Source organism: Ambystoma mexicanum, chromosome 5p (assembly GCF_040938575.1).
Source record: "Ambystoma mexicanum isolate Mex_15411 chromosome 5p, UKY_AmexF1_1, whole genome shotgun sequence".
NCBI lineage: Eukaryota > Metazoa > Chordata > Amphibia > Caudata > Ambystomatidae > Ambystoma > Ambystoma mexicanum.
Genome location: NC_090930.1, coordinates 444,116,367 through 444,142,315, shown reverse-complemented (window position 1 = coordinate 444,142,315; position 25,949 = coordinate 444,116,367). Strand labels below are relative to the sequence as shown.

General features: G+C 47.4%; 1 protein-coding gene across 5 annotated transcripts in view; it reads left to right on the top strand.

Moving 5' to 3' along the window:
- The window catches only part of DOCK11 (dedicator of cytokinesis 11), a 1,707,663-nt gene that overhangs the window by 1,525,320 nt on the left and 156,394 nt on the right, over window positions 1-25,949 (top strand). For all 5 annotated transcript variants that reach the window (XM_069612850.1, XM_069612848.1, XM_069612847.1 and 2 more), the window contains one exon: window positions 24,588-24,688. In XM_069612850.1, the coding sequence (XP_069468951.1) occupies window positions 24,588-24,688 (101 nt within the window). The remainder of the gene's footprint in view (window positions 1-24,587; window positions 24,689-25,949) is intronic.

Here is a 25,949-nt window from a genome sequence, read left to right as displayed (position 1 = left end):
GTCTGGTTAGGGGGTTTGTTTTGGCAGCACTGTCCTTCAGAGTTTTCTGGTTCAGGTGGTGCCCTTGCTACCCTTCTTCCTCTAGGTCCTTATACATCTTTGGGAGCCTATCACAGATGAGGAATCATTGTAAGGAAGGAGTCCATTAAAAGAATAAATTCCCTACCTCTCATGAATGTTCTTTCTGCTGGACATTTCTCCCACGGATTTCTCCTCGCCCTCCCTTCCTGCTCGTCTTGGCCTTGGTTCTGAGGTCCCTTAGTGTCACAGTGCTATGGAAAAAAGGTGGAACTGAGGTCACAGGGCACCGTGCCTCTATATATATATATACTGGCCCTGATGTCATGTCTGGTGCATATATGTTTCGGGCTGAACATATGGAGAGCCATGCTGCGCCCCCTGATGGCAGAAAGGTTTTCCAAAGAGCAGCTGCGCTGGGAGATAAATATCATAGATGAGGAATCTGTGGAAGTAACGTCCATCAGAAAAAACGTTACCGAGAGGTAAGTCATTTGTTCATTTGCCACTCCAAGCATGTTCTATGGTCACCGGCTGGGCTAGAGTGGGAAGACTTGGAGTAGTACCAAGCCTTTTATGGACTTTTTAAAGTAGAAGAAGTTATTTTCTCTTTTTTAGATTCTGCCAGAGTGCATTCCACTTCTTGGGGCCCAGAAGAGTCTGAATTCTTTCTGATTGTTTAATTTTACAATTGCGCATAACATTATCTTGCAATGCACCTAAGCCCAGCTGTGCCTGCGACCTGAATTGCATATGTTTGGAATATTCTCAGTGAAAAGCAGGGACAATGCAAGAGGGCAAGAAAGGGGTGCACTGCCCAAGGGCCCATCTTTCTACCATGGCTTCCAGCAGGGCTATGGCTGGTCAGGCTCTGCAGTTACAAGTGGTTGGCTTGGCCTGTGAGTGGTGCCTTGCGCTCTTGACTGCTTCACGAAGAAGTATTCAATTGTGAGATATCACAGTGCACAATTCTGACACTGACTGCCAGTTCGGCTATTTCCACCATAGGCAGGTGTTATTCCATCATTGCATGGCGTTGGGACTGGAGTATGGAGACCAAGGGATGTAGGGTTATAAATAGTTGGAGTGGAGGGGCGTCAGGTAAGCTCTCAAAGTGCTTGCATTCTGCCCTGGCCCCTAGATAATTATTTTGTTGAAGGATTTAGGGGGCCTGACCTTCCCTCTGAGCCCTACATTGCATGAAAGGCCAGACCAGAAGGAAAATAATCAATTCACTTTTTCCCACTTGGTGACCTGCACTTGGCTTGATAGCTAGAAGGAATGCCCAAAGCCATAATAGTTCTCAGACTGCAGTCAACCTTTTAAGCTAGCCATTGCGGCATTCTCCAGCACATCGAAATGGAACCCCCCTTCTCCTAACTCTGAGTCCTGATCTTAAACCATATAGGGTTGACAGACAATCTCTTTGGTTGCTATACAGTTTAGTACAGGAATCCCCTTGCTTGGAAAATGATTGTTTTCTTGGACTGATGCATTAAGTAACTTGATTTGTAGAGTCACAGTTTTCAAATTTTCAGTGTTCATCCCCCGTGACATATACATGTTGGGCCGTACCACTATTTTTTAACATTATTTTTTATTAATTTAGGCAAGTTACACAACATGAAGAAGTCATTTGAACACCAAACACTAATAATGTTAGAGTTTGCCCCTGTCTGCACGGTACAAGTTTGAGACGTAGTGCTACATGACAACATTCATTTACTGAATACAATACAAACTGTGGAATTAGTAATCTGATTTGATATGCCAGTCTATATTATGGACTAAACCATAAAGTTTCTCTAACGTCGGATTGGACGGTCAGGGACTGTAATGAGGCGAATGGCCTATCTGCTCCCAAAAGGAGTGTCACAGCATGCAAAATAACAGGGGGTTGTGTGGGCATTTTGCCTGAAATGCGATGCCGCCACAAATGTGCGGCTACATTTGGCAGCGTGTGTCTATTGCAATTTAAAGGCAGGAAAAGTCACAAAGGCATATTCTCTTGACTAGAAAAGAGAACTGGATCAGAGTACACATGAGTATGATCTGAAATGTGCTGATAATACCACACACAATGCACTTGGACAATCCCGATTCCGCACTTGCATATCAGAGATTACATTTACACGGATGGCGGTAAGGATTTACCGGTACCGGTAAAATACCGGTACCGGTAAATCCTTACCGCCTTACTACGAGGTCCTTTTGCGGGTTGGGGGATTTAACGCCTGCTTTTTGCAGGCGTTAAAAACCAACCCGCAAAGGGACCCAGGGAGCTAATTACGGTACCGCAATTTGTGGTACCGTAATTAGCGCCTTCCCCATTCCCATTATGCCCTATGGGGAAAAAATGGGGAAGGGGGAATTACCGCCCCGCCAACCTTGGAATGGGGCGGTAATTCCCCTTTCTGCCAAGGCGGTGCCGGTATTTTACCGGCATGAACCATGGCGCTAATAGCGTCATGGTTCTCCGCCATCCGTGTAATGAGGCCCATAGTCTATACAAATGCCTGCTATTTTTGCAGTTAATGGAATATCACCCTTGTGAGCGGGTGGCGCAGGAGCCGCAGGGGGTTCACCGCGAGATTCGCTGCTACAAACAATTATTTCCCGTTCAAAACAAAATCAGTGAAAGTACAAAAATTGAAATAATGTGTTGCTGTATTTAATTCTGCCCCATTATGCTTATTTACATGAGATGCCCAAAATGCCCCCAATTAAGCCAACCATTCGCCTCTTTTCAATCCTTCTGTCTAGTGTGAGAGACAGTAGAAAAACAAATTGCAGCATTATGTCCTTTTGACCCGGGAGCCAGCACCAGAGGTGCCTCTCTTTTTCCAAGGCTGAGTTCCAGGCTTCCTGCCTGAGGCTCTGGCTTTCAGCTTTGCGCCGTTCATAGTGCTTACTGTGTCTCCTTAGGCACAAAGGTATGGTTTTCATTAAACAAAAAATGTATGTACTATTTATAAAAGTGTTGTTGATTGATGTTGTTTGATGACTGATGAAGTCCTTAGCATGCTGATTGAGTAAAGGCAACTGAGAAAGTGAAAGTTGGGTTAGTGGGACAGCTGGGGACATGTTCTATGTCTTTTTCTTAGGCACCCAATCTGAATGGTCCTGACTTTGGACAACATAAAACTGCAATGTATTATTCCCTTTTTTGAGTACAGGTTAAGGTACTGTTAAATACATTTAGTTATGGTTATGATTGCCCTCCTCTTAATATAGTGGTCACTGTAAGCGCTAATGCAATAACATAAATTACATGTTTGATTTTTTCTGATATAGTTCAATAGAATGTGATTCATTCTCTTTGATTGCATGTGAACTATTAATTGGGAAAAAAAATAGTTGTGGTCCAGCTGTTCTAGTTTCAATCCTGCATTGTAACTTTGGTTATTATAGTTGGTGAAAATAAAGACTGGGTTTTCTTGGATATAGTTTCAATGAAGAAAGAGTCTGTTTTTTACCTCACCTTCCCTGTTGTTTGGGGAAATTCACATTATTTGAGGAGACTTTGATGCCCTGCATTCTACAACCAGAGCCGACACTGCCTGCACAGGTTGTGATGTGCTCAGCCCTCACTGGCTGAACCGCCTAAACTGCATTCAGTTCTGCAGTCTTCCACCGGCCGGGAGACCTCCGCCTCACCACCTGAGGGCACAGACCAGCGGCGGCAGCAAATAAACATCCCAGGTGAGCCCCCCCCCCGGCAGCTTAAGGGACAGGGAGCGCTATGCTCCAAGCAAGGTGCAGAGAACAACAACAGGGCTGCACCCCCTGCCCCCAGTCAAACAGCTCCCACGGCGGAAGGCAGACAATAAAGGCAAACCAAGACCTAGCTGAACACTGGCAAACGCACTAGTCAGGAGGCCCCAAACTATGCACAGAACGAGCGTGAGACCACAACTTGCCCCCCGAGATACCCGGCTAACCCCCACAGGAGCAAGGCACAAGGTGATTGACAACGAAAACCCCCCATAGTCCCGAAAACCAGGCGACAGCCCGCGGAACAGCTGGCGATACCCCCACTCAGGGTGGCCTCACACGACACAGGAACCTTCGCAGGAGCCACGAACCGCAAGCACTGCCAATCATCCCCTGGGAGGGAAACAAATAAGGGCAGAAAACCTACAGTAAATCCAACACACTTGGCCCAGGTACAGCGAAACCACCACAATGGGAAAATCAGATAAATCTCAGAGGAAGCTGACATTCGAGGCTGGAGCCATAGTCAAAACCCCAAAATCAAACGAGCGACAGGAGAGCCCAGGACAGTCCGTGCCCCAGGACGACGGCCCCGCTCAAACCACAGATATCAGAGAAATCCTTTTCGAACTAAAAGCGGGGATTGGCAATATAGACAGCAAGCTTGACTCCCTGTCCACAAAAGTAGACCAGCTACAACATTGCTAAGACAAACATGGGGAAAGGCTAGACACTGCTGAACAGCGAATCTCCGATATCGAAGACAACGTGTCCTCCATGTCCACCAAGGTATCAACATTAGAAACACAAATGAGAGCCGTCATGGCCAAAAACGAAGACCTTGAAGGGTGATCACGCCGGAGCAATATCAGGATCCTAGGGGTAAGAGAGCAGCAAAACACAAGGAAAATGAAAGACTTTGTGGAAACCCTATGTAAGGAGATATTTGGAAGCACCGCGCTGTTCAACATATTTGTGGTAGAAAGAGCCCACAGGGTCCCGACCAGCCGGCCCATTCCCAGGACAGCCCCTTGTCCAATAATAGCAAAACTGCTCAACTTCAAAGACCGGGACACGATCCTCCGCCTTGCAAGGGAGAAAGGGAACCTACAACACGACGGGGACGACATCCAGTTCTTTCCTGACTTCTGCCCTTCAGTCCAGGCGGTACGTAGATCATTCACCGGAGTGAAACGCCAGTTACAGGACAACAAATTGCTATATTCCATGCTCTACCCAGCCAAACTGCGAATTCAACATGACGGCAAATAACAATTCTTTAACACAAGCGAAGAGGCAAATTTGTTCCTTGACAAGCTGGTGTGCAAACAAAACATCGGCAATCCGAGACCACAAAGGAGAGACCGAGCAGACAGAGACCCGCCATGATGCTGACTCACGCCCATCACCAGGCCGCTCTGCGCCAGTCAAAATGATCCCCTGGAATCTACAACCACGCTAGACCCCAAGGTGCGCTGGATCTTGGAAGTTCCCTAGTGCCCCAAGCACAGCTTAGTTATGTTTCGGGACTTTGGGTGGGGAAATTCGATGGGTGAGTTGGGGGTTGCCCATGACTGGGAGGGAAATTGTTTAATGTTATGGAACCGTGCTTATCAGGGGTCCACGCCCCCCCGTCACGGCCTGGCATCGCCCTATGGATGTACCAAAGTTGGCTCTCGCCAGAGAAAGCAAGAACTCAGGCACAACATCGCTGGGATGTGGCCCGACACGATAGAACGTCATCTCGCCCCAAATCCGACCAAACAGTCAATTACCTACAACATTCAAGTTAGCTACTTGGAACATTAAAGGGGGCAATAACCCGACCAAAACAAGAAAGATGACACAATATCTCCGGAGACACAAAGTGGGCATTGCTCTGATTCAGGAAACTCACCTCCTTTCCGGAACTGAGAATCGATGGGCCGAGACTGGGGCTGCCATAGATACTTTGAATCATACTCTAAATACGCCAGAGGGGTGGCAATTCCAATACATAGATCCCTGAAATTCCAGCTACTCGCAGTCAAAAATGACGAGGAGGGGAGGTCACTTCTGGTACATGGGACCCTGGAAAATACAGAATTCATCATCATAAACTCCTACGGACCTAACACGGATGGATACAACAGCTTTGACTGGGTAATGACGCACCTGTGAGAAGCAAAATCCGCAACAATCATATGGGCGGGCGACATGAACACCACACTCGACCCACAGAAATATAGATCTCACTCGACGTCTACAACCACCTCTAAAGCAGCTCTCCAGGTTCTGGAGATCTGTAAAGCATATGACTTGGTGGACGTCCGGAGACGCCAACACGGCGAGTCCCGAGACTATTCATTCCACTCCTGGGTCCACAAAACTAGTTCCCACCTGGATTACATACTGGTCTCCGCACACAGCCAGGTTCAATGGACAAATAGCCAAATACTGCCTAGATCACTGTCGGACCACTCGGCGGTCACAGTCGAGTGTACCCCACCAGACCCATCAGAAGGGAGGAGACACTGGAGATTCAAGCCTGGATCCCTGCAGGACCAGGTATTCACTGATGAACTCTGTACAGAGATCATAGCTTTCCTTGAAATCAACCAGGGCTTGGTGACATCTGCCGGAACCATGTGGGAATCCCTGAAATGCTACGTCAGAGGGATCTGTTTAACCAAAGAACAAGGAATTTTGAAACTCATTAGACGAGAACTATCCCCGAGCGAGACCCGCCTAAAAGAGCTCGAACACTTACAGACCACTTCACCAGAGGCACAGGTGCTCGCATCATTGAAGACAGAGCTAGACAAGTTCAGAGCGGCAGAGGAACGTGAACTAAAATTCCTATCGCATGGCCACCGCATCCGGCAATATGGAGAGGGGCAGAAGCCGGGCGCCCTCCTCGTGAGGCTGATAGCGGCGGACCGAAAACCCACACAGATTGAGCAGATCCGAAACCTCCAGGGCACCCTAGTGCATACCGACAAGGAAATAGCCGAAACATTCTGCACCTATTATCAAAACCTATACAGGACCAACTTCACTGCCACCCAGGAAGAACTGGCCCACTATCTAGCTGATATAGAACTGTATTGGGTGGAAGCCATGCTAAGAGAACCCCTAAACGCACCCATCATCTTAGAGGAGATCCTCCAGGCCATTAAGGACCTACCAAGCACTAAGGCCCCTGGTCCCGACGGGCTAATAGGCGAGTTCTACAACGCTTTCGTGCCCACCCTCGCCGCATAACTGCTTCAGGTCTTTGAGGAGGCACTCGAGTCCGGTTCATTGCCCCCGACCCTCCGAGAGGCAAACATGATACTACTACACAAGGCCAACAAACCCCCAGAAGAATGCGGCTTGTACAGACCAATATCACTGATCAACCTGGACAATAAAATATTAGCCAAGATCCTGGCCTCCAGACTCATTCCCCTGATGCCCGCCCTGGTGCTCGCAGACCAAGCCGGATTTGTACCAGGCCGCAGCACAACATTCGGCATCAGACGCATGTTCAGAGTCATTGAAGCACTAGACCCCTCGCACCAAGCGGTAGCAGTCCTCCTAGACGCCGAGAAAGCTTTCGACTCCATTGAATGGCCCTTTCTCTTTGAGATCCTCCAACGAATGGGCCTTGGCAAGAGATTCCTCCAGCTAACAGCCCTTCTGTATAACCAACCCCGCTCACATATCATTCTGGGGAAAACCAGATCGACGGCAATCAATCTCCAGCGGGGAACACGGCAAGGGTGCCCACTCTCCGCCTTGCTCTTTGCACTAGTAATGGAGCCCCTCGCCTCAGACCTTCGAGCTAGATACATACACAGAGGCCTGGCCTTTGGTCCCCACAAATTAATAATCTCCCTTTATGCAGATGAGATCGCCCTTTACATACGCGACCCGACAACAAACCTCAATCCGGTAATACGTGACATAATAAAATTTGGTAACTTCTCCGGCCTAAAGATCAACCACAGCAAGTCAATTATATTCCCACTCACCCCAGAGACCCAAGAATTCCAAGATGACTTTGGCTTCAAATGGGAATACACAAATGTTCGCTATTTAGGCATCCAAATGGCCAGAGACCACCAAACCCTCTTCCAAGACAAATATGGTAGAGTAATCCAAGCACTACAGGGGAAAATCGACAGATGGAAATCACTGCCACTCACCCTATGGGGTCGGGTGTCGATAGTAAAAATGGTGATACTCCCCAAACTCCTCTATCTCTTTATAAATCTCCCCCTACTGGTACCCCAAAAACATCTCCAACACCTGAGGAGCATAATCCTGGAACTCCTCTGGGTGGGCAAACCAGCCAGAATCGCCTATAAGTCACTAATCCAGCCAGTAAAAAAAGGCGGAATGGCACTCCCTGACGTAGAACGCTATTACTGGGCAGCACAAGCCCAATTCTTGGGTCATTGGTACGCCACGCACTTCGTCCGTCCCCATGTCCAGCTAGAGTGAGCTCTTGCATCCCCTGACCTGCTCAGGGCAGCCATCCTTGGCCTGACACACACCCCACACAACACCCCAAAACACGGTCCTCTCCACCATAGCAATATGGAAAACAATGGTGCTGAAATGTAATATTCAGACCAGGTTCTCCCCCCTGCTTCCGATAAAATTAATTCCTGGAAATATCCCTGACCGCAGAGAAAGTCTACTTAAATTTGGTCGACAAGTTAAAATTAAAAACCATGGGTGACCTTTTTATCGAAGGGCACTTCCTCACTCCCCAACAGGCCAAAACCTGCGGAGCCTCCACCGCCCTTGACACGTTTATATACTTCCGCCTTAGAGGCTCCCTGCAAGCCAGATTACCCTTGTTTCCGCAACAACCCGCAACATGGCAACTGCTGCATTGGTCATCCAGTCGCAAGGGGAGAGTAAACTAGTTTCGATGCTATATAAATCACTACTAACAGAAACAGCCCTGAACCTGACAACACCTAAAGTGAGATGGGAAAGGGCCCTCCAGATCTCAATCCCAGATGAAGAATGGGAATACATTCTAGCACAAACCCAGAAGATATCGCTAAATACAAGATACAAACTAATACATCTAAAATTCATTCACCAAGCGTACCACACCCCCGCTAGAATCCACCACTACCACCCCTCAAACCCCTCACTGTGCGGTCATTGTGGTGTGCCACGGCGGACTTCCTCCACCTCGCATGGTCCTGCCCAGCAATTCAACGATTCTGGGAAATGATACTGGAAAAGACAGCCGCAATAGTAAGCATGCAATAGAACCCAATCCCAAGATCCCCCTCTTGGGACTCACCAAACACCTTCCCTCCTCAACACGCAAACTAGGAAGGCTGCTGCTACTGCTGGCACGCAGGAGAATCGCAATGTCATTGGGGAAAAGGACCCACACCTGAAAGACATATCATACTGTCAGGACACAGAATCAAACTTTATCAAGTTATTACCCCTGCATGCTCGACCACCCGACATATGGGGCCCATACATCGCTTACTTGTTGTCCACCGGAAACAGCGACTCCTAGAGAGACACATCCCAAGAGCCCCAACGGAATCACACGGGCACACATCCTATCCTGAGCACAACAATTAACGGTTAACTACAACTAACTCACGCATGGGTGCATCCTGGGGGGGACAGGGCGAGGGAGGCGGAGGCGGGGTACGAAACACATGTTACTTCCATGTTTGTCATTATGTTATAATTTCTTTTGCTTAATGTACATATACAAAAATAAAGTTTTTTTAAAAAAAAGAAAGAAGAGCACTCTGTTTGTTTTTATTACTTATAATGCGCAAGCGTACCCAAAGGTATCAGGGCGCAGCATTTACAGGAATTTTCAAAGCTTAGTTGCAGTCATCATAGCATATACATAAGGACAATGAGGTAAACCAGTGTTATATACAAAGCAGCAGTGAGGCAGACAGGCATTATATACATGTAAACAGGTACAAACATGTGGTTACAGTGTGTGCGGGTAGCGCAGCATTTAGTTGTCCTAGTGGGCCTCTGATTGTAGCCATGAAACTCCTTGGAACAGAAGTTCTGGTAGGGCAGGTCCATTCTGAGATTTGGAGGCAAGGAGTTCCATAATTTGGCTGCTTTTATCGGGAAGCTGTTTCCCCCTATGGTGGCACGTTTGTAGTTAGGAACGGATAGGCAGTCTTTATATGCAGTTCTTACGGCTCTTAAAGAGGATTGTCTGTGGAATCTATTGACAAGGTATGTTGGGGCAGCATTGTTAAGAGATTTGTAGGTGAGTGATGCCGTTTTTAAGAGAATTTTATCGATAGTGGAAAGCTAATTGTTCTGTTGGCTGATTCCTGTAATGTGTTCTCTTCTAGAGATGCCCAGAGCTGCTCTCAGGGCGTTGTTCTGGAGGGTTTGTATCTTGTGGTGGTGGCCTTGGACGATCCCAGGTAGAGGGTGTTGCAGTAGTCGAGGTGGGATAATATGAGGGCTCTAGCAAGTGTAAGGCCGCTAGTGTCCGATAGAAATGGTTTGGCTGTGCGGATTAATTTGCATGTGTATGCCGTGGAAGATGCTAAGGAGCTCACTTGTCTTTTGAAGGAGAAATTAGAATCCAAGTAGAATCCCAATGTTTTGACCTCCTGTCCGACTATGATGTTATTCCCGTCAATCATGAAGGAATTGTAGGCCGGGCCCAGTTTCTTTAGGCTGGAAGTGGTACCTAGGATGATGAGCTCTGTTTTATCATCATTCAGGCATAGTCCATGAATGGCCATCCATGCCTGGATGATGATGTATACTCTATTTAGCAAGGCCAAATCCTTTCCATAATCTCCAGAAAGCGGAAGGAGGATCTGGGTATCATCTGCATAGTTAGTGTAGGTGATACCGAGATAATCCAAATCATTGAAAAGGGGCTGGTACATATATTATTCGACCACTCTGATGCTAGCGATGGGTTGAGTCCTTCCATGACATGCTGTACGAACTTCCAGAAGAGTGGATAGCCAGCCACATATCATGATATGAAGGCTGCACTATCTGAAAACTTTCCCCCTCACATGAACGTAGACTACGAGAGGCATATTTTTCATACCACTCTTCAGACAAAGGGTGAAACGATGGATTCTTTCATGATGAGCTTACGTGCTCAACTAAAGCAATGTTATTTCTATCACTACTCCATTGATGAGGCGTTGAGATCTCAAATCATCGAAGGATGTGAATCGTCTGCATTTAAAAAGAATTTTTACTAAAACTCTGCAAAAACTATTAACTATGGTAAGGACTGATCTTGAGATTGACACAGTCATCCAAGTTGGGCTAAACATGGATGCTCTCTCATCTGAGGTGAGCTACCACCACTACCAGCAACTTGGTGAAAACCCTGGGTGCCGAAGAAAGGCAGGACGTTAAACTGTTAGTGACTGTTCCTCACAATGAATCTCAGGAACTTCCTGTGTTTCCTGTGAACAGGCACGTACAAGTATGCATCCTGCAATTCCAGGGAGACCAGCCAATCCTGCAGGACTACAACCTGAGGAATCTGGGGTAAAGTAACCATCTTGAACTTGTCCTTGCATAAGGATGGCTTCAGAAGCCTCAGATCAAAGATGGGACGGAGGCCTCCATCTTTCTTCAGTATCAGAAGATAGGTGGATTAACAACCCTTGCCTTGTTCTGAGCAGGGTACCTGGTCTATGACCCCCTTTGCCAGAAAATGACGGACATACAACCACAGGAGGGGATCCAGAGGCAAGTACTGGCCATCTGGTGGATGGTCTGGAGGGCAATGAGCGAAAGGGAAACATTATCGCTGGTGAATGACTTGTAAGGCCCAGGCATCAGAAATGGTCTGCTCCTTTCCTTGTCAAATTGGAATATGTTAACTCCTAGAGTGGAAGTGGAAGTCTAATGCATAGAGGCTTTGCACCTGGGGCAGTGGAGGGCACAGTATAGTCTGAAGCACCTCCTCTGGGTGCGTTTCTACCCCAATCTCAATTGGGGCAGCGCTGTACTTGATTTCCTGAGAGGGCCTGATCCCTCTTCCTCTGGGCATAGGAGGTGAAAGGAGCATAAACCCCTGCCTCAGCAATCGGGGCTCGCAGGTTTCTGTTGCTGGTCATCCAGCCCCAGTGGGTTCTCAGTCACCTTCGAAGCCTGGAATTTTTGTAGGGATTAATTGCCTTTCATACCAAACAGGTTGTTGCCATCGAACGGCATGTGCAGAAGCTTTTCCTGGACATCTGGGGCAAAACATGAAATACATAGCCATGAGTATCTCCAAAATACAGTGCTCTTAGTCATAGCTCTGGCTATGCAGTCTGAAGCATCCAGACCAGATTGGATAATTTAGTGAGAGTCATCCTTGACGTCATTCACCAGAGCCTCAAATCCCTACCTCTTGTCACCTTCAGGGATGTGTTCTGCCTCTGGTGAGATGACGGACCAAAGCCCAAAAGAGAATATGGCTAGGGTACATGATGAATTGATGCATCATAGGCACAGGCTTGCAGAGCCAAATAACTTGCTGCCCCAGGTATCCCGACTCTTGCTCTCCCTGTCAGGAGGTAAGAATGGGAAACAGGCAGTTTTCTGACCCACCACGGCAGCTTGAACAACCAAGCTCTCCGGGGATGCATGGACAGGCATGAATTGGGTCTGAGGAAACCGCTCTGTGCGTTTTAGCAAGATCCAAGTTAACATTCAGGAATGTAGCTGACTTAGACCATAATTCCAGATACAGATCATCTTCAGCCTGATTGAATGGCAGTAGTGCCCCTTTCTTTGGGCCTTTGTCCCGAATATCTGTGAGCTCATATTGTACCTTGGGACGGGGTGCCGCCAACAACCATAAGGTATCTACCTCTTTGGCAATAAGGCACTTAAAACCTGTAAGTCAGATGCAAGATCCAGCAAGCCCCCCTGTTCACCATAGAATTCCTCTGGGAAGTCCCTAAGTTCCCGAGGCTGGAGGGTCCCATACCAAAAGGAATGGGATCCCCTTCCTCATAAATGTCTCCTAGGTGAGAGATGTATGCACCCCAAGTAGTGGGACATATTCTCAAGGAATGTTGGTGCTATCCTCACAAGCTGGGGTTGTTGGTACTGTGGAGGATATTGTCGATGTTGGAGGACTGATGTACAAAGATGGAGTAGTGTGGCCATGAGATGGAATCTCATCAGTCAGTTGTGCATTCGGTTCCAGGGGCGCATGCCCACATGATGCATCTGTGTCTCTCGCGGGTCATCTGAGCATGGTGGACTCAGAAGGCACCGGCAGAGCCAAGGCTGAAGCCATCGGTGCCAGGGTTAGAGCAATAGGCGCTGAAGCCGCTGGCGCCTTGGCAAAGATGTGAAGCTTCCTGACCCTGAAGGCCTCCCATCCCTTCGGGGAAGATGATTGGGGGAAAGGTAGTGTGGCGCTTGCTCTTCAGGGGATTCTCTGGAGTGGTGACTCATCTTCAATGAGGAGGAAGAAGAATGGTGCCTCGAAGAACTGCCTGGAGACATTTGTGCTTTCTTACTCCAGAGGAACCACAACGTTTACCGTTAGGGACAGGATGTCCACTGTCTCCATGGGTGCAACCCAGGGTACAGCACCCAACTACTGTACCTTCATGGAGAGATAGCCACTTCACTCTAAGGCATCTCCCATCTCTCCACTTGGGAAATTGTCCTGCTTCCCTGCAACTGCAACTGCAGCTTTTCTCCACAGTATTGCTCCCCAGAGTGCAGCATGTGCAGCAACAGTCTGCCATCCTGCTTCTCTGTGCTGCTTCCCACTTCTGCCCAGGGTGCAGCTTGTGCAGGTAAAGTCTCTCAGCCTCTCCTCTTACTCAATCTCTTTGCCCTGTGAGCAGGACCACACTCCATCCTCTCTCCTTTTCTTTTTTCTTTTCACCCTGGGTGGTGGGACTCATTTCCTTGACAGGAAGTGGGTATCCCTCTTACGCTCCTCAGACACATGCTCCTATACTGCACCCCTGCAGCAGTCACAACTCCATTTCTCATCTTCACTCACAGTACCTGTTTAAACTGTCCTGACTGTCCTCCTCCGGGTCCGCATCGAGACTAGCATGTCGCCAGTGTAATAAAGTAGGTTCTTGAGGCCGCAGGTAAAGTGTATTCCTTTGCATAGTAAATCAGGTTTCATCAAGATATTAAGTAATTGTGATAAAGGACCATAGATCTTAAGGGGAGAGCCCATTGGCTCCCATCATCCAGGCTACATTTCACCAACTGCCTGGGTTGGAACTCCAGGACACACACAAACATTCCACACACCCACATAACATTCTCCATTGACATCTCAGCATGGCATCCATGCAGGAAGGGAGACAAGAAACAACATTCACCAAGTAAAGCACCAACATGGAGGATGATTTCCAACTCCCTCTTTATTGGCCTGCTTACACGTAACTGAGCTCTAACACCCTTCATTCTCACCAACATCACTTCCGTTTCCTGTCTCACATCTGGTTCCTACCTCGAATAACTAGATGGACTACAAATCTAATTGCAGTTGTCCCACAAAGACACTACAACTTTGCCATTTCTTAACAAAACAGATGGATTATTCAATTTCCTCAATCAGTCTCATTGGTTTGTATTGTACATGCAACAGTCGTGATCTCTCACTTTGGTCTGGAGGTATCTCAATGTTCTGATCAACATCTGACATTTCAGTCACCTAGGTGTGACGAAGTCACGTGAGCGCGACGGCGATGTCCACCATCGCGCATGCGCATAGAATAAAATGGGCGTGCCCAAGCTTGTCAGATCTTGCAGGGAACCCAAACCATCAAGACCTGTGTCCTGCGTATTCTTTAAGGTACGGGAGGCCAAGGCCTGACAACAAGGGTCCTGGGCGCATGTTATGAAGCATCACACTGGCAACAAGGCTGCTACTGGGTAGGGGGCTCATGATCCGATGCCTGATTCAGCGTCCGCATCATTGTTCCGATGCCTACCAGGAGCGCTACCTGCATAGGAACGTTCTAACTGCCATTTTGTGCTGTTGAACGGTTGCGGCCCCACAAGTGGGTGCTTGTGTGCCATCTATTCAATTTTTGGAGCCCATCAGGACTAAATTGTGCTAAGAAGGCCACAGGTCCCACTAGGAGGGGTCTGTGGGGCCCCATATATTTCAAAATGTACTTATTTATTTTGATAAATGCAAAGAGTGCATGTTAATTTAGACTATCTGTCTGAACTCTCTGGTACAGAGGATTTTTTTTCTTCTTCTCATTGGCGTCAAGGAAGAGGAGGGCTCTTCATTGGACATTCTGTGTCTAACAGAAGCAGCACCACCATGCACCACCAAGACAAACACTGCAGCCCAAGTGAGGGTGCCTGTGCGAGTTACACTCCTCAGTAATCCATCAAATCAGCAGATTTGCGGCCTTCACGCAAGGGGTAGGGGCCTGTGTGGTCCTTGTAACATGAGCGACCCCAGAGATGATGCTCACGGGCTGGAGATAACGCTCAAGGGGCTGGTGCACCCCCACAGATCAGAAGGGTACTCAGACAACAAGGCACACTGGCCCCCATGCCAGAGTTCGACGCATCGTGCACTCCTTTGACGTTGGGTCCAAAATGGCTGCTTTGGCTCGAGAAACTCAAGATGTATTTTAAGGCCATGGGTGAGATGGATGATAAAGCAAAGGTGGCGATACTTCTCTACACTGCAGGATCTGAGGTACATCGCTTCTTCAAATCTCTCACTCCCACCGACGGCTCATATCAGGCCGTGAAGGACTTGCTCAAGGAGCACTTCATACCACTAGCGAACCAAGACTTTGAACGCTTTGTGATGAGCAGTGAAAAGCAACGTGAAGAAGAGTCACTGGACCAATTTTGCAGGAAGCTACGTCAGCTGGCTCGCACGTGCTACTGGGTACATGAAGAAGGCATGGTCAGCAACCAGCTACTACAAGGCTGCAGTTCAGGAAAACTGCGTCGACATGTACTCCATGAACCGGGGGTCACACTAGCACGCATCCTTGACATGGGGAGGTCCTTCGAGCTTGCTGACATCCGCACTTCCAAGATGGACGCTGCAGTCAAATCGGTGAAAGGTGAAGAGGTATGTGCTATTGGGTGGGTGGTGAATGGTGGCCCGCACGACCCCGTTGGCCCCAGAAGAAGATAGACACATCACAGCCTTGTCCAAAGTGTGGCTACGATCTCCCACATGCAAGTGACTGTCCAGCAAAAGGGAGAGTGTGTGGGCACTGTGGGGCTGCAGGACATTTTGCGAGAATGTCCCGGGCCGCCGCCATGACCGCAATCCCCAGGGAACCGAGTAGAGCGGCCAGTGCAGCACCACACAGACAGAGGAACGTAGCCATGGTGGAACAGGAACTCCAATACCTGGTGATTGCAGAGGAAGAAGAAGAGGAGGAGGAGGTCTTCTTCATATCAAACATCAACTCTGTGAAAAAGAAAAGGAGGCAACCCACGTGCACGTTGACAATTGGTGGGACATTGACTCTGGTGCTAATAGACACAGGTGCATCAGTATGCATACTTGCAACACGCCATTATGAGGCACTCCAAGGACCACCAGTGCTAGGGAAAACAAGCGCCAAAATATATTCATTCGGGGGGGCCCGACCACTTCCCCTCCAAGGAGTATTTGTAGCTCAAGTAATTCATCCTCCAAACCACCACCGAGGATAGAGAGATAGATGCTAGCTCATGGAATATGGGGTGAAACTACAATACCGACCAGGAACACACAACCCGGCAGACTACCCGTTGCGTCAGCCCAGGGGTGGCAGTGATCAGGATACGAAGACAATCTTGGACTGTGAAGACCATGTTCGCCTAGTAGTGGACGCAGCCATACCAGTAGCACTGACATTGGAGGAGTGAGCATGAGTGCTTCCGACTCATTCAGAATGCTATTGTTTGCAGTGACTGGAGCTCTGCTCTAGCTGGCATGTCTCACATAGACAAAGATATTCAACGTGAAATCCAGCGACAGTGGCAAGTTCGACACAAACTCTCGGCAAAAGGTCTGATACTACGAGGACGACAGATTGGGGTACCGAGAAGGCTGGTCACGAGAGTGACAGAATTACCCCACTGCGGCCAACAGGGCACAGCAAAGACCAAGGCGAGGCTGTGCAACAAGGTGTGGTTGCCAGGGCTTGAAGAAAAGGTTGATGAATATGTGAGCAAGTGCATCTGGTGCTAGGCGGCCTCCCTGTTAATAAGGAACACTACACTACATTGAGTCAATGGAGCGAAGCAACAGCCCATGGGATACAGTAGATGTGGATTTTGAGTCAACAGTGATAGGAATGTACTTTTGGTACTGATGGACCAATGGTCAAGATACCCAGAGCTGGAACTAGTGAATTCCACGTCATGCGAACAAAACCATCCAGGCAATGGAATAAGTATTTGCGACCCATGGATTCCCCCGGGTCATATGCTCAGGCAATCGGCCACTGTTTCAAGGGAGACCGTTTTTGGAATTCATGAGTAACTGGGTCATCATGCACAGAAAAGTGACGCCTGGATGGCCGAGAGAAAACGGAGAGGCTGAGCGTTTCATGCGTACGCTCAATAAAATGTTTTGCATCTCACAGGGACAAGGTGGCAAATTGAAAAGAAATGTATACCAGTTCTTCAGAGAGTATCAGTCGACCACCCACCAATCCACAGGCGCGCCCCGTTAAAGCTTTGTTCAACAGATGCCCGAGAGGACTCATTCCTGAGACGGATGGCCGACCACCGGGTGTCATCGATGAACAGAAGACATCCGATTATAGGCAGGCACACAATGAAAAGGAAAATGCCAGATGCAGGCTGAAGCCTCCTAACATTGAAGTGGGCGACACAGTCCTGGTGAGAAACCGACATCCGGAAGGGAAGCTCTCCCTCAACTATGAACGTACTCCCATGGGAGTGAACCATGTAAAAGGGTCCATGGTGACTGCTGTAGACCAGCGAGAGTCAGAAATGAGGAACTCATGCTTCTGCAAAAATATTGCCAGAGAAGAACAGCATGCGCCTGCAATGGAAATGTCCCCGTCCCAAGCGAGGGACAGAGAGCAAGCCCAGAAGAAGACACTGGGGATCCCGAAGTGGGAGGACATGATCCAGAAGAGACCGAAGCGATGAGACGACAGGAGAGAGATACCTCCGCCGGGAAGGCCAGAGGTGTCCAGGAGGTTCGACGACTACATCATGGACCCGAGCTGAATCAAATCTGCTGTTATCTGTACTTGCCCACTTTGGGCCCCTACACTGTTTGATATATCTCCACATGTCTGTTTGTCACGTTGACAGTAAGTCATGCATAATGTTTAGTATGTTTTCGTTATGAAAAGGAGGAATGTGACAAAGTCACATGAGCTCAACGGCGATGTCCGCCATCGGGCATGGGCATAGAATAAAGTGGCCGTGCCCAAGCTCGTCAGACCGTGGCAGGAAACCAAACCATCAAGACATGTCTCCTGCATATTCTTTAAGGTATGGGAGACCAAGGCCTGACAACGGGAGTCCTGGGGGCATGTTATGAAGCATCACACTAGGTATGAGACATCTGATTAATTTCCCCTTTCCCTCTTACCTTTCCCCACAGGAGAATAGTTTCATGTTTCAGACATATGCTTAAAGCAGGATGAATTTCATGTATTTTCTCTTTGTTCATTGATTACAGTCACCACAGACTGCTTTTTATTTGTCACTTTCAAAGGCTCAGGAAGAAATGGAGTCATGTCTTTGCACCTTCACACTTGCCTCACCATTAGCTAGTCCCCTGTCCGGAAATTGGACTTTGCCACTATTCTTTTTTTCTGTCAACATACACCTTCATCTTGTCCTTCGCATGAGCATCACATGCAGTCCTTGGTCATCTGGATGCTGAAATCCCTCTGCCTGTATGTGCAGCAAATGGGTCTTGAAGAGCCACGGAAGGACACCTCCCTGTGGAACGGTGTGGTGTGTTTCTATAACTCCCTCAGTAGCTGATATGACATCTGCTCCAAAGGGCGATCTGTCAGATGTGATATCTTCAGTGACCGCCTAACATCGGCCATGGATCGTTCCACAGTTCCATTCCCATGTAGCCATAAAAGAGTGACATTGCGATGGTGGAAGCCCATGTAATCTGCATATTTTGAAAATGTTAATCAGTGAAGGGAGGACCATTAACCAATTTCATAGTTGGGTGGACCTAATATGCCGTGAAGATCCTATCAAGCGGTTCAATGATATTGGAGGAAGAAGCTGAGGCTACAATCTGAATGCCCAGGAAACCTGAATATGTGTCCACCACAACAAGAACATAGGATTTATTGTGCATCGGACCCAAAGAAGTAAATTGCTACCGTGTCCCCAGGAGGGGAAACATATGTAGCAGCTTTGGCCTTGTGGGCAGTGCCATCAACAAACAGGTATGGCAATTCCTGAGCACATCGTCCATTCATGTACCCAACTGGGGAAACCAAACCTTTCTCCTGAGCAACCGTTTGTGGACACCACCCCTCTATGACCTTCACGATCGATCACCAGTTGCGTTAGAGATGAGGGAATTACTAGTTTGCTACTATTTTAGAAGTATGCGGTCTTCCATCAAAGAGAGTTAATTCTTCACTAACAGTAGGGTTGCTACTTCCATCTCTACCTCTGTCGCTACTTTACTCACCATTTGCTTGGCATGTTTTCATGTGCCTTGAGACAGACACTGTCGAATTATGGAGAAGTCAACATCATGTTCCGATGCTTGTTGCAGTGTGGCTAGCTCCAGCAGGTGAGCTTCACCTGGTGTATGATATAATTAATTTACCTGTCAGCGATGGAAGGTTCCACTCTCGACGAGCTTGTCGAATGTCTGGACAGGAAATCTGCATGGTTTTCCTCCTTGCTAGGCCTATGACCGATTTTGAGGTCATTGGGCTTCATTCTAAGTCAGCTGGTTCGATAAAAAGGTGCCAGTATTTATCGAGACTGGCATTTTACTTGACTGGCCAACTACAGGTTTGCCAGTGGGGCAAAAGCTGGATGTTAGGCAGGTGCCCAACTGGCAAAAAAAATGCCACCATTACCAGCACAGGTATTGCCAGTGCCAGTAATGACGGCAAATCCCCTCATGGAGTCCTATGAGACTGAATGCCGAAAATGGTAATAGCCTCTTCCGGTATCCTGGTGGGTTTACCACCAGGATACCGGCAAGGTTAGAATGAGGCCCATAGACTTGTAACCTTAAACCCCAATGAGCAATGCAGGGTGGCATTCGGGCTTTAGGACTTCCATAAATAACCAGTAGTGCTTGATGATCAGTACACACAGTAAATGACTTCCCATAGAGAAACCAATGGAACTGCTGGCATGCCCACACAATTGCCAGACTAGCCTTCTCTGCCTGTGACTAGGCCTGTTCAGTGGTGGAAAGGCTTCTACTTCCATAAGATACAATCATCTTTATTGAGGCAACTCGGGATCAAACTGTGCCAGGAATGCACCTATACCTACTGGGCTAGTGCCAACAGTTACTTTGACACTCAGGGGTTCATACAAACTCTGCTTGAGCTTTCGTACTTTTTCTCAGCGGTGTACTGATCATCGCAAAATCTTGAAGGTATCTTGTGCAATAGGATGAATGCCCCAGAATGGACTGCAGGTCTGAAACTTTGTGTGGGTGTAGTGTGTCATTGGGAGCTGCTACTTTCTCCAGATCCAGTCTCATTCCCTGATCTGAAAAGGTATGAGCAGAGAATGTATACATCTTATTCCTGAATTGACACTTGTCTTTGTTGAGTGTGAGGTGTGCAGCTTTGAGCGCCATGTACGCCCTGTGCAACATTTCATCATCATGGTACTGGTCGTGCCGAACACCAAAATTTAATTGCTGTAATATGGCTGCCTCATGTCCTCACACAGTTGAATGGACTTGCTCGCATCATTCTTTGGCACAGGAATAATTGGGGACACCCATGGTGTTCGTCCCGAGACCAGTTCAATAATGTCCTGATGCAGCAGCGTATGTAGTTCAGCCTCTACCAGATGTTGTATGTTTATAGGTATGCCTCTATAGGGGTGGGCTTTCGGCTTTACTAATTCATCAATATGCAGCTGCACTTTGAAGTTCCTTAACTTCCCAAGCCCTGTGAACAATGAGAGAAATCGTTGTTCAATTGGGTCAGCCATGTTCATGTATTGTGGTTCATCAGATTATAAACGACGTGAACAAGGCCCATGTCCAGTGTTACTTTAAAGCTCAAAATACAGCAACTTTCAGCTGCAGCCTTTGACACGTGGATGTAGCTGAGAATGAACTTTTGCTCGGTAACGGCATCTGCGAGCCATAAGAATGTGTCTACCTCTGATGGTCGCAGGGACGGGGTATGGGTATTTGCCTGTTAACTTCCTTATTTATGAAGTTCACCATCATCTTTGTGCCAATTTCGAACTCAGCTTGTAACTCATTGATGTGCAGCTGTCTAGTAGGATTATGTTCCATCACTGGTTGATTTACTAGCATGAAAACATACTGCTGCTGACGCTGGTCGTCTTGAGAGGAACTGGCTTTCAAAGTGAGATCTGGTGTCTAGGTATCAAATGTTGCGTCTGCCTCTATGACGATTCCTGCATCACAGGGAGCGCCTCTCCTGTCTGTCAGTGTGTGGGCTGCACTCAGCCGTACCTGGCCTATAATTCATGATCATTTGATTAGTATCTCTGCCTGTTGCTTTTATATTTTGCCTGCTGATGTGAAGGCATTTCTGCCTGGGGCTGATATCATGCGGCACAACATGCCCTCTTAAAGTGAATTATTCCACCACAAGCCATGCATTCCTGTCCCTTGGCTGAAACAACACCCTTATGAGAAAACACATAACCACATTGAAAACACGAATTTGACAGTCTGCTTCATTGCCGTCGTCTCAGACACAACACGATGCAGGCACGCCTGCGCCTTCAGTTTGGTTTGCTGTTTTTACTTATCCATAGTTTCAACACACCATCAGGTCAGCACACTTGTATTGGACATGCAGCCTATTGCACTGCTTGAGCTTCTCCTTGAACTTCAGGATGTCTCAGGTTTCGGCATCCCAGTCCCTCCGATTCATCAGGCGGTCTTGGACACAAGTCTGGGCCAGGCCTTCCCACCTGAGGACAGATAGCAAAAATCTCAAAGGTAGTCCATGTCTTCCAATCACAGGAAAAGGCTTCTGCCTCAGGTTTCTCTTTGCTTGCTGGTTCTTATCGACTTCTGCATTCTTGCAGTGCCAGAGGCTCGGTTGCGCATGAGGCCCCTTCTATGGAGTCTGAGTTTCCAGTGGTCTCAGTTTCAGAGACAGACATCAGATCTTCTACGGTCTCGTCGAAAGTGTCCAGATACTTAGAATGCTGGTCCCAGAAAAATAACCTACTGAGAGGGTTGTTGTTTTGACAACCCTGGCCCCAATCGTCTCTAGTCACAGATTTGTGGTTGAAGGGCTCGGGTGCTCACTTCCAAGACTTTAAGGTGAGGGACCTGTGAACCCCAACAGAGTGCTGGGAGCGCCTCATTTTGCTGGAGTTGAGAGTGATCATGCTGGCCCTGGTCCCTTTCCTCCCCTCTGTGAGAGGCAAGTCTGTGTTGGTCCTGAGTGGCTACACAGCAGACATGCATTACCTGAACAAGCGGGGTGGTGTGGGTTCCATTCCTCTGTGCAGAGAAGCAATGCGGTTGTGGTTCTGGGCTCTGGAGAACAGGTTGTCCTAATGGCGACTTATCTGAAAGTAAGGAGAACTTGTTGGCGGGTGCACTGAGCAGACAGTCTTTGACCCCCCACGAATGAGAGCTCTGCCAGGATGCACTGGAAGAGATTTTTTCACGTTAGTGTAGTCTACAAGTGGACCTCTTTGCTTCTAGTGTGGGCAGGAAGGGCAAGTGGTTCTGCTTCAGGGAATTTCCTCATCAGGGTGTTTGAGGGATGCTTTACCAGTCAAGTGGGACTTCGACCTGCTCTTTGTATTCGTGTCAATCCCTGTCTTACAGCTGGCTCTCAGGAGGCTATGCTTGTTTGGGTCCAAAATTATCTTGATCGCTGCGGATAAGCCTGGATAACATAGTACCTAGAGTTGCTGGACATAGCCATCTGCCCTTCCTGGTGCCTGCCTCAGGTGTTGGTCCTTCTCTCCCACTCAGAAGGGCGGGTCCTGTACCGGAACCTCTGCAGCCTGAACCTTCATGCCTGGCTGCTGAAAGGCTGAGGTGTAAGGAATGGGATTTGTTGGAGGACATTCTGAATGTGCTCCTCTCTACTAGAAGACCAACCACTTTATCCATCATTGCTTATAGGTGGCGTATATTTGCAACTTGTTCCCAAGAGAGGGGCACTTTTACCTACTCCACATCCTCTGTTTTGGATTTTCTGTTATCTTTGTCCCAGGCAAATCTGCAGATCGGCAGAGTGAATGGGTGTCTTGCTGCCAATTTGTTTTCAAGAGAACCCCCCCTAGCAGCGCTCATTTTTCATGATCCCCACGATCATGCAATTCCTGCAGAGTCTTTGTAATGAGTTTCCCCATGCCAGATTGTTGTTCCAGCATGGGATTTAAATTTGGTGTTGACTTTTCTAGTGGGTGCTCACTCTGAGCCCCTTCATTCCTGTTCATTAAAATTGCTCACCCTTAAGGTAATTTTCCTGGTCTCCATTACTTCTGCTAAACAGGTGAGTGAGCTCCAGGAATTATCAGCTCAAAACCTTTCTTTTCAAGGAATGGCTCCTTCCTAACACCAAGGTCCACACACCTTCCTCTCCACACCCTACCTGTGACTCAGTGATCTGCTCCTCACTGTTTCTACCCCTGGCTGCTTTTAGATCCTTTGCTGCCAATTGCCCACCCTCCCCTGATGTTCACTCCCCACTGCCTTTTTTTCAACTTTGTTCACTGTGTTTTTCCCACTAAGATTGTAAAGCTCTGTTACTTCCAAATCTAGGTCTGTGCTCAATAAATACAATAATAATAATAATAACAATATCACTTAAACCTCCCTACTTGTGTTTCTCCACAGAGAAGGTGACATTCAGAGTTAGGCCATTATTTCTCCCAAAAGTGCTCTCTGATTTCCATCTCTCTCAAAATATCCATCTTCCTGTCTTTGGTCCTCTGCTTTCATCCTTCCAATTCAGAGGAGCGTTTAAATCATCTGACCTTGGTGCGGGCCCTCAACTACTACATCTCTCGGACAAGGAAAGACAACCAGCTGTTTGTTGGTTATGCTGGTGCCCATGCTGGCCAGACTGTGACTAAACAGACCGTGCCAAGGAAGATCATCCTCTGAATCTCGGAATTCTATGATCTGGCTGTTAAGGATGTGCCTGAGGGTGCCAGGGCACATTCCACCAGATGACTGGCCACCACCTCTGCTCTGCAACGCAGTGTTCTTGTTCTACCTGGTGGTAGAATATTTTCTGAAGAGCAGCTGCGCTAGGATGATGAGAAATCCATGGGTGGAATGTCAATCTGAAAGAACATTACTGAGAACTAAGTCATTTGTTCTTCTCTTCTTTGCATTACCAATGCCCACCTTCCATCCCTCCTGGCATGGTGTTATCTCTATGTCTGGCTTGCTTACTTCCTGGAGAGAGATTTAGTTGAAGGGGATTTTCGGGGAAACAAAACCAGAGACAAACAGGAGAGCTGCTTATCCACCGAGCGAAGTTACCTATGTTGTTATATGTTCATATATGTCACCAGTCATCTTGCCCACCTCAGGAGCTCCCAAATGTTGGCAATACAAATAAATAAGTACACTGGTGTTATGGATGTGAGTAGATGTTACTCTTGTGTACCAGAAACCTAATAATCAACCAATATTACTTGTTACAATATATCCTTGAAGAAATAAGGCAATTCATTTATCACATTTTCTGTTTTAGGTAAATGCTGGTCCCTTGGCATATGCAAGGGCATTCCTTGATGACAGCCGATCGAACAAGTATCCCAACAAAAAAGTGAATGAATTGAAGGACATATTCAGGTAAGAGCAGTGCCCCGGACAATCAAGGTAGAAAGCATGACTTTAAAAACAGTCTAAGGCAAACGTAGCCAACCTGCTTTATCTAAGGCTTATCTAAGGCACAGGCACATCATTTCCATTAAAAATCAATAGCAGCAACAGTTTGCAGGTTGCATCTTTTACTACTTTATACGTAGTACGATAACATCATCCCTGTGGTTACTGGGGATCAATTTCTACCACAAACCAATGAACATAGTACACCCAAGACCGCTGCGCATAATGCAGGTTCTACCAGTTCATGTCGTTATTCCAGCAGTGAAGCTGCTATTGGTCCTTTCATCTGCAAACATTTAATGTTTTTAACCTGCTTTCCTCTGTGTTTTGCCTTATGGTCAAAAGAGCGTCTCTATGCCCCCTATTTTGTTCTTTTCTTATTTCCCCTTTGCTTTTTTTCTTCTTCTACATTTTTCTTCAAAAAAGCACAAAATGGGAGTTTAGAAACATTACTTTTGTGGCAATAAAAAAGACATAAAAGTGCGTTTGCACAAATAGGATGATGTGCTTGCTGGATTTACCAACAGAAGGCTGGTTGCCATACCATCTGTGCCAATGGCTTTCTTCTCTTTTGTACCCCTTGTTTACGATGACAATAGGAATCTGGTGGTTAGATCTCAACTCTTGGTATAGCTTATAAAATCCCACTGATTGTACTGGTCCTGTTTACCTTTTTTGTAACTCTTGCAGATTGTGTCTTCTTAACAGGCTCGGACTGACTTATAGGTCAAAAGGCCCATGGCCAAATCAAAAACACAAAATGCTTGTGTGGGCCAGTTTTTTGTATCAAAGTGGGGCGCTTTTTTTGGCCAATGTGGGTCAGTTTGATGAGTTACTGAACTATGCAGCTAATAGTTTTGACCGGTGTTGGTGAATAAATATTCTTTAAAATGTACAATTGGCATCACATGTTATCCAAAACCTCCCCCTTGGGTACTATTCAAACAGTGTCACAAAAGGAATGCATTCCCATTTGAAACTGTGAGCCACATTTTTGTTGGTGCCCAAGACAATTTTATGCCCCAGCCAGAACTTGCTTCTTAATGCCAACACTCTGTGTAAGCTTTTCCTTTTCACCAGCTCAACTTATGAGCCAGTTTATTCGCCTTACATAAACAAATGCAATTCGACCAAAATCGTAGAGGAAGTGGAATCAATATCACTTGCCATTTGACCCTGCCGGATGATAATATAGGAGACAGCCTTTTACCCTGATGACTGTGCA